This window comes from Rhagoletis zephyria, unplaced genomic scaffold (genome assembly GCF_001687245.7).
Source record: "Rhagoletis zephyria isolate East Lansing unplaced genomic scaffold, Rhagoletis_zephyria_1.1 Rzeph_scaffold_05954, whole genome shotgun sequence".
Taxonomy (NCBI): domain Eukaryota; kingdom Metazoa; phylum Arthropoda; class Insecta; order Diptera; family Tephritidae; genus Rhagoletis; species Rhagoletis zephyria.
The window spans coordinates 28,902-38,842 of record NW_016163037.1 but is presented as its reverse complement, the minus strand read 5'-3'; the positions used below and the strand labels follow the sequence as shown (position 1 = coordinate 38,842).

At 36.6% G+C, this 9,941-nt stretch overlaps 1 protein-coding gene across 1 annotated transcript; it reads right to left on the bottom strand.

The window, feature by feature from the left end:
• Nucleotides 1-4,377: 4,377 nt before the first annotated feature.
• Gadd45 (Growth arrest and DNA damage-inducible 45) lies at nucleotides 4,378-6,793 on the bottom strand. Its single transcript, XM_017628400.1, has one exon. The coding sequence runs from the start codon at nucleotides 6,200-6,202 to the stop codon at nucleotides 5,672-5,674; it is 531 nt and encodes a 176-aa protein (XP_017483889.1). The 5' UTR covers nucleotides 6,203-6,793; the 3' UTR covers nucleotides 4,378-5,671.
• Nucleotides 6,794-9,941: the final 3,148 nt, after the last annotated feature.

Here is a 9,941-nt window from a genome sequence, read left to right as displayed (position 1 = left end):
AATACTAATTTTTGAATATTTAATTAAAAATATTCTGGCAAGGATTTTTCAGCCAGCCCTCTCGCAAAATATTTAAAAATACGTTAAATTTCATAGAAAAAAGATTTTATCCATTAAACATATGGGTGAAGGTCGTGCCTTTGTCGGATCTTACGACTATTATGACTTTTTGTATTTCAGCGATGATGTTTGTTAGGGTTGTTTTTGAATTTTAGGTGGCGATATATAAAATCCACAGGGATTTTGACGAGTAAAAAAGCGGAACAAAATTGTTTTCTTGGCGTTCATTTTGGCATACCTTTTGCTTCTGATGCTTTGCTGGCAAAGTTTTGTCTGGCATCACCTTTAGTTCGTATGCACTGTTTATCTCTGCGGGCAATGAGGCATGATGAGAAATAGCCGATTATCGCATTGATTTCCTTTACGGCAGGATACAATTTTGAAATTTTTTGAAAATTTAAAATTTTTAATATTTTTGGGAATATAAATTTTTGAACATTTTGCCTGTTTCTGAATGGCTGAAGCAGAAAACTTTCGGATGCTGATTGGCAATGCCTCTAGCTTAATATANACACCGTGATCGAGAGGAGGATCAGAGGAGATATCAAAAAGTTCGAAAAAGTAATACGAAAAGGTGTTCAGAAAACTAAGCATACGAATATATAAGTATAAACTAACCTAACCTATCTAGGCTATGACATTCTTTAATTAATCGGGGTTTACAATTAACGCATTTTAAAAGCATTTAAGATAATTCTCTTAGGGATGAGTACCAAAATATAAATATTATACCTAAATAATACACCTTTAAAGTTGCATACGTCGGCTAAAGGTACAACTGTACCTAGCACTTTTTCATCCCTGGCACAAACAGATGTATATACATAAATGTATCCATACGTACATATTCAACTTAAATAGTTTGCTCAGTGGTTATCATCAATTACATTCATGATATTCGAAATTTGCGTTTCATCATTTTCTGAGACAGTGCAGACTTTGGTTTATACATACATATGTATGCGCAATCTGCAGTTGAGTCAGTCGGGTGCAACATGAAAGTCAAGCTGGTATTTTTATATGCACTTACCCACCAGGAATTTTTTTTGTTGCCGGCGAGTCGACACGCATACACTGCCCATTTTTAAGTCCATTTAGCGGCTCTGCATACATTATTCACCGCTTGTGTTGGACTAGACACGGCTTGAGCATCTGTGGGCATACCTATTGCGTGCCAGCTTGATTTGGGGACGAAATTGTACATTTGCACACAGTATACACGCCAGCGTCGCATGGTTGGGTATTTCGCAAATAATTTTGCCGTAGCCGGTTCGATGGAGGTATGAATCAGCGACTTTGTCTGGCAAAGCTAGAACCATTAACAATGAGTTTATGCATTTATATATATGTATATGCATTTGTATGTACATATGCATGTAAATACTAAACATGTAAACATTTATTTTTGTCTTTGGTTTGCATGTATTTGGTTTTATTTATTTAGATTATTTTGGGATTCCGCGAAATCGTACGAAAGCTTTTTCGCTGATAAGAATTCAAAATTAAGCTGGGTTTTTCAAAGCAACACTACAAAAGATTGGTATATATGAAATTAATTCTTGGCATTTGGTTTTTATTAAATTTTTGCTCTTGCTTAGCCTTTGACAGAAGAAATTGTATTTTTGGGTTTGCTTGGCTTTGATTTGGATAAGGAACTTTCACAGGAATTTTATGGAATGACGAACACTTTTCAGCCCGAGATAAACTTTCCAAGGGTAATAGAATATTTTCATGTATAGATATGTATGTATGCACTTACTGCACTGTTGACAATCAAATTCCAAGAGCGGTCGAGCAAAAAACCGGGATTTAAAGATTACAAGCCTTTTGCGGGGTTTTGCGAAAGAAAAAAAAAAAAGAAAAAATATAAGTGAAAATAAAAACTGTGTGATTTACAATAATAAAGGGGAAAAACAGTAATGCTGTTTTCTAAAAAAATAACTTAATTTTAATTACGCCCTTACTTTGTAATCGCCTTAAATCGCTTTATTTTGAGTTGAGTAGCTTTAGGCAAATAATCTAAAATCCCCTAAATTGATTATTTTTTAATTTAAGTCATTCGGTTTTATAATATAAATCTTTTAAATCTTGTAAATGACATACAGTAGATAATTAAATGTTCATAAAATTGAAATTGTTGCGCAATATTTAGAATCTACAAGATTTTTAGTTGTAGCTACGCATGAATTGTGTTAGTTCTTAAATTGATGTGGTAGATTTTCTTACCGGATGTAAGTGAAAAGGAATGTGTTTCTTTCTTTAATAGTCTTTTACAATGTTGCCCACCTATAGTATTTACAATACTACATAAAATGCGTAGGCTACACTATACGTTTCCAAAATGTTCACAATAATAAGTTAGTTAGACTCATTAGCGCACACAAGGGGTGGGTTTTGGGATTCAAACCCCTCCCCCCGAAAGCTCATAACCTCAATTACCAATTGTATCTTGATGCTTAGACTCCAGCTCTCAAGAAAAATCACAAGACANTTTTAGGTGTGCTCGTCCTTAAGTTATTTGTTTTTGTTATTTTATGGCCTTATAACAATTATATTCAACAATTTTTATTGAGCTCGAGGCCGAAAAAGTCTGATGAGGAAATGTGGTGATTTCCGAAATAGCTATCACTTATACAATTTTTTCAAATTACTGTTGCTTTTCCACAATAAGTTTTCATTAAAAATTCGTTTTCGTTGAAAATTCATGCGTGTATAGAAAAAGTGCAAAAAGCCGTCAGCAAAAAAAAAAAATATATATTAAAAATCAACCCGATTTTGCAGCCGCTTAAAACTTACATTTTTTTGTATTAAAATTTAATGGGCTACAAAACTAAAAAACATCAGATTGAAAAGCTCAAAATGTTTATTCTGTTAAATTTTTCTAAACTCTTTATAAAGTTCGAAAGTTTAATTTATATGGTTTTGGTTAAAGCATAAACCATCGGTAGGTATTTTTTTTTTTAAATATTATCAAACAAATTTTACTTTAACTTTAGAAACCTTGCAAATATTTAACAAAAATCACCATGTACTCATGCCTGGTCCTCACTATACCTATGCACATATTTATGTACATACATACATGTAAAAATTTTTATTGTTGGTTCAAATAATTAATGTTTAATTAAACAATATTTATCAACTACAAGGAATGATTGAATTCGATAACTCGGCAGTCAGTTCGAAAACGCCCTATCTCAGAAAACTTTTCAAGAACGCTCTTCTTCAGAATTTGATTGAAGAACGCCCTATTTCAGAATTTTATTGAAAAACACCCTATCTCAGAATTTGGTTTAAGAACGACCTATCTCAAACGAAAATACATTGAAAATGTCGTCGAAAAAATCGTTTTTGAATCGGTAGCTAAGATAGGGTGCTATATAAAGTGTTAGACGAATGTTTGATTAATTTAAGATTTCAAAAGATACTATGTGTATTCAGAAGAAGACTTCATAGCGGCCGACAACTGATAGAAAAACACTCATTCGAATTCTTACCTCGGCGGCTATTTTACAACTTGACTCTTTTGACTATCGACCACTACAGCGACTTGACGACATCACCTTTTTGACTTTCGACAACTTCGATAACTTGACTACTTTCTTAGAAGATTGAACGACTGCTGACTGTTTAACGATTGTAATGTAGCCACCATTTTACATGCATACATGCGTATGATCTACTTCAGATGCTCAGCCTCTTGTACTATTTTACCTAGTATTTTTTCTGCCACAAAATCAGGCTAGTAACAACTTCAATATTTTCTTCCGGAAATAATCGGCGACTTCGCCTCTGTTATACCAAATAATAGTTTTAGTTCTTAATTCCAATTACATACACAGAGAAATTATGCGACTCTTGTATGAGTAATCTCTCTTTAAATCAAACAAAATATACTGCAATTTAAGATAAGATAACGGCAACACGTGAGTCTTTTTGACTTATTGGGAACAGTTTTACATACAAGTGTTTGTATGTACATCCAGTTGTACGTAACATTGCAAGTCAAATCGAATCCAACCCAATTAAGGCAACTGAACAAAACTTCAATTTCAACAGCATGGAATAAATTAGCGTCAGAAAGAAAACGGCATTCCCATCAAATGTAGGCAAAAATTGATGTGGAAAAGTAGACAACTCAACCTAAGTACCGCCAAAATTTCAAAAGAATTAATGTTTTTTTGTTTCAATTATATAACTGTTTTATTAATATTAATATATGGTTGTTTGAGATAATTTTGCTATTCTTCATTTTGTAATATTGGTTTTATTTTTAAATCTTTTTCATTTTTAACTTACAACAAATGATGCTTTGGGTTTTTATAAATTTTTTTCTTAAATACATATTTCGTATATGCTCCCAAATGTGGTAATAGCATGCAACAAAAAGCTAACGTAACAAATAATTAACAAACAGTTTTTAATACATAACATTTGTTTTTAGTTGTACATAACATATATGTACATACATACATATTAAATAAAATTTTAAGTGCAACTGCTATTGAACAAATATTACAGGCAACTTATTTTTTATATTATATTTTTTAACTTTTTTGTTTATCTTTAACGCTTGAAATAATTTAAAACAATTTCTCAGTCTCAGCTTTTAAGTTAAGGTCAACATCTTTCATTTTATGAGACTTTTTCTCTCTTTTTTGTTTTGCTAAATTATGAGTTTGCATAAATTGATACGCTCATATTTTCTAGTGTTTAATTAATAACCTATAAAGCGTTATTATAGAGATTTTTTTCTAATCTTACAGAGGTATACAATATTTTTGCTAGACTATAAAGTAGAATTAACTGCGAAGCCGTTTTTCTTTTGCTGTTGTTGCTGTAGTTGATCTTAATCTGACTTCCTTGTCGCACGCGTTGATCACGCACACGCACTGATTCAATATTGACTAAGCTGGTGCGGTGCTGTTGCCGCTTGCTAGTTGCGGTTGGAAATCCGGCGTTTTTTCGTTGCATTATTGGCGGTGACAGCGGCTTCGGCGACAAGGTCATTGCGTCTTGCCTACGGTTGGGGGAGCTGACGCCGGCTTTATTGAGGTTAATTGAGGTTTTTGTTATTGCATCGGCTTTGCTGTTCGACTGTTGAGCAGCTCAGCTATTGATGGCTGGGGGCGTACAGTGTGTTTCGTTCATTGTTTGATGTGATTTCGAAATTAATTGACATTAATTTCTAATACTTTCATTAATATTCGTTAAAATTTGGCTGTAATGGCGCTGGCAGCGGCGTATGGCCTCGTTTGCGTTGTTAGTATTGCTATTATACAAAATTGCATGCGACCCAGCCGTACTTATCTTTCATTATCTTCAGCTGAATTTATCTACATTTGTACATCTTCATCTGCTTCATTTTTCATCTCGTGCTTCGCAACAATCCAGATTTAAACTTGTCGGTTTTTTTTGTTTTTGGTTTTTTCCACTTTGAACGTACCAATGTCGGCGGCATTGTGTTCCAGACATCGTTCACGCTCTTCGTCTAGGCCAAAAATATTTAATTTTTTCATAATTTCACCACAAGAGAAGTTACACCATAAAACGCTTTCGTTGAATGTGCTTCTCGTTCAGAAATGTGTTCAGACACTGTACATTCATGCGTTCACACGACCGGCAACTCGACGATTGGGTGTTGTGGGGCATCCCAGAACGCCTCGCAGTAGTCGACCATCAGTGATTCTTGCTTATTCAGCTGCTCCTCGTCATCCTCGCCGGTCCAGGTCTTTTGCACCAGACAACACGATTCAACTACGGTTTTGCCCAGAATGCGGCTCAGCTTGGTGGGGCAATCGACTTTGATGACATAGATGTCGTTTTCATAGCAGAAGGCTTCCAGCAGCACTTCGTGCATGTGGGTGGCGGAGTCGCCATCTTGTGGCACGGCCATTAGGCAGAAGAGTGAGCCCTCCGGTGACTTGGAGAGCACTTGGATGGCGGCGCTGAGTCCCACAATGACACGCGACTCAGCTTGTGCCTTCAGTAGCGCTGATTTGACGGTGCGTCCAATCTTTGAGTAATCCATTTGTGTGGTGGTTGCCTTATCATTGATGGCTTCAAGGTGTTGCTCTAGGTTGATGTCGTTCATGGCGCTGCTGTTCTGGTAATGATGGATGCGTGCTTCGTCCACGACCATTTTGTATGTGCGTGTTGGGTAGATGGGTGCTTGCGCGTATGGCGGAATTTTCAAGCTTTGATTGACACTAACGGTTGAAGCTGCGATTGCTGATTGTTTGCCGGCGCTTGGTGTCGCTTGTGATTTATACTCAAACGCGATTGCCTCTGACTTTGACAACGGTTTCACTTTTGGTGGCACTGGTTGATAGAGTTCTTTTTGTTGTTGTGCAACAGTGTTCTTATGCACTTTGTTTACTTTTTGCTTTACTTTGAAAAATGTTCTTTTAACCCTCTTTTTGTGATTTTTGTAGGGTGTGTGTTTTCTTTGCTGCTTTTTTATGGCACTGTAATTTTTTTTCAAATGAAAATCTTATTTGTTTTTGCTTTTATCACAATTTGTTATGAAATTCTTCTTGCTATGCTTTCACTTGGCTAGTAGCTTAACGCGTATGCAATTTATTCCGTTCAAACGCTCTTTTGACTTGCTTCAATTTTGATTTTAATTTCACAATGAATGCTCCGAAACGGCTGTGCCGCGGTTTTTATACCAGTGCTCTCGCTGTGTTTTGCGTTTCTATTGAATTTCATCAGAAACCAAAAAAAAAGCTTTACATTGCGCTCGCCACCTAGCCAGCCAGAAGTAGGCTCTCTCGCCTTCGCCAAAGCAACTGATAAGCACCGTCTTGGAGCCACAATCGGCTTTTGATTTTCCAATGGTAATTATCCCCCTCGTAGCCGCTGCACCGCGCCGTTCATCTCCGTTGGCCACAGCGAAACCACGCGTGGATTCACAGCTGCCTGTGAAACTCGCGTTAACTATCGCGTGATTTGATNATGCTCCGAAACGGCTGTGCCGCGGTTTTTATACCAGTGCTCTCGCTGTGTTTTGCGTTTCTATTGAATTTCATCAGAAACCAAAAAAAAGCTTTACATTGCGCTCGCCACCTAGCCAGCCAGAAGTAGGCTCTCTCGCCTTCGCCAAAGAAACTGATAAGCACCGCCTTGGAGCCACAATCGGCTCCAAGCGGTCGGTGCTTTTTCGCGCTCACACTCGCGCATATCGGCTGCTCGTTGGGGTTTTACGTGTGCTCCCAATTTGCGTTTGCTTTTTTTTGTTATTGTTTCGTTTTTATTTGGTTTTTTCTTTGCTTCTTACGAACAAAATCATCAGAAATTTCCCAGAATTAGCAAAAAATCAAAACCGCGGCGCGCCAAGCTGTTAATGCGTTCAAAATTTTGGTGGTTACGCGTAAAAACCTGCTCTACTTCTTATCGCAGTTTTAGGCTTTTGATTTTCCAATGGTAATTATCCCCCTCGTAGCCGCTGCACCGCGCCATTCATCTCCGTTGGCCACAGCGAAACCACGCGTGGATTCACAGCTGCCTGTGAAACTCGCGTTAACTATCGCGTGATTTGACACTTACCGCCAAACGGTTTTCATCGATGGAGCAGATATGCTCACGCGCCTTTATTCATTCAGTGTTTCTGGGGTTTCCGTTTGTCTTTTGGTTGGACTTCACGTTGCAACTAAAAATCACCTTTACTTAACGAGTTGTTAATTAGGTTAACTGTCTCTTAAAAAGGCGGGAGGAGCTGCGCGCGCAGTTACCAAATTGATAAGGTTTTAACTCTTTTTTTCTGGCTTAAGCTATTTACTCTCTTCTTATGCTCTTTGGATATTGCGAAATAGTTAAATAATCTATGGGGGCTGAGCAATAGAAGTGGAAAGTAGAGTTGGATGTGAAAAGGTTAACTTACTCGTATCTACAAGTAAAGAGAATTCACTACAAAACTGAATTCCCTTAAAGTTACATGGCGGGGAACCGATTTGTCAGTGACGTAGAGAAATAATTTCAAAGGGGTTTATCGAAAGTGTTTCAAAGAAATTAAGAAAAATCTCGTTAATAAAATCAATAGGTAACCGTTTGGTTTTTATTAGGTAACTTTATAAATGTTATACAAAAATTATGTTGTGTATTTAAGGCAGGGAACCCTTGACCTACTTAATGCAAGCTCTTTCCATTCATTTGTTAGGGCCAGCCGGCGGTAATTATTCGCAAACGCAGCGTTTTTCGTTGCGGTTCTGATTGATAACTTCTTGAATATGGCTGGGGTTTTTAATTCGTTTTTTAATTGGTTTCTTCTAAAATAAAGACGAACCCATTATAATCTATTACAGATACTGCAATCATAAGATCTTACAATTCACTATACATACAAAGGTGCAACACTTAAAAATGAATGTGGGAACTGGTTGTGCGCTGGGTTTCGGACAAGCCATATAAAACCAACTTTTAATGACAAATAAAATAAATCCTCAAATGAGAAGCCCTTCTTTCGAGGACAATCATTGCAAATGTTTAAAGGGAAAAAAATCATTGTTAAATTTTTATTTTATCGGTTAAATTTGATCGTAATTTTCTGATATTTATTTTTTTCCAGAAAAAATCGTTATACATATTGGATTTTTATTTTTGAAGTAAATATTCTCAATGGAGTACGGAGATGTTTGCCTTTTAATATTTAACACCACGTCATCAGATCTGTATCTTTCGTTCGATTTTCAAATTGAGGTGTCAAATTAAAAGGTTTGCCCTGTAGATATGGGTATAGTTTTTTGAAAAGGGGTGCCACATGTTAGATAATTAAATTTAAAAAGTAAAATGAATTCTTGCATATGTGTATCAGAGAAAATCTCACGAGTTGTTATATTTTTCGACAAAAACGTGTTTTTAGTCGAAAATGGAGGCACACATATCTTAGAAAACGCATTATCTTCAGATTTGTAAAAAGAACAAAATTCCAACGCGAAATTGTATATAAATGAAAATAGGAAAAAGATATCCATACATATGTACTGTTAAAAAAGTAAAACTAACCACTCGTGCTCATGCACCCGTAGTTGCGTATGTAACGTATACGCCCCGTAGCACCATACGATGTTATCTAACACGTTTACTCGCACGCCTTAGAATAAAAGTGATTAAATATTGGCGTTTAAGATTATTACGCAGTATTCCTTATGCACATATATACTACTTTCTTCATGTATATAAAAATTATAGAATGAATTTCGATGGTGCCAATAAAAATTGTAAAAATGGAAAGTCGTACTAGTCAGGGTTGGTTCAGTCTCGTTCGACTTTGCCGGGGTCCGAAACATGGTAGTCTGCAGCACTAAAGAGAGATACTTATTTGCCGAAATACTAAGGGAGCCGATACACGACGAGATAGTGACCGATATCCTGAGCATGCTAAAATTAATGCCTCTGCGACGGCGCTAAAACCAGTAAAAAAGATGGCCCCAGTTGAGCACGACGAAGTTCATGCCATGGCAGATAAACAACAAAGTTACTGTAGTTGACGGCCTGCCAGTTAAGCTATTCAAGTACGGGGCGAAGAGTTGATACGAGTAAAGTGAAATCTTTAATTCTTAGGCAGAATATGGGCACATACACGCATGTCCGACGGCTGTCAATATTTCATACAAGGTCTTATCGAGGGTATTGTGTGGACGGCTGAACCCTAGGTAAAAGAACTGATTGTGCTTTATCAATGTGGCTTTAGGCCTGGTAAATCCACCATATATCAGGTATTCACCATAGAAGCCAAATCTTGGAAAAGGCCCGCGAGGGAGAACCTTGACGATCTGAAAGCCGCTTTCGGAAACGTAAAAAGATGTAGAGTTAATTTCTGAATTTGGTATCTCCGCGAGAGTGAACGGCTGTTGTAAATTACTTTGAGCCAGATTACCTGC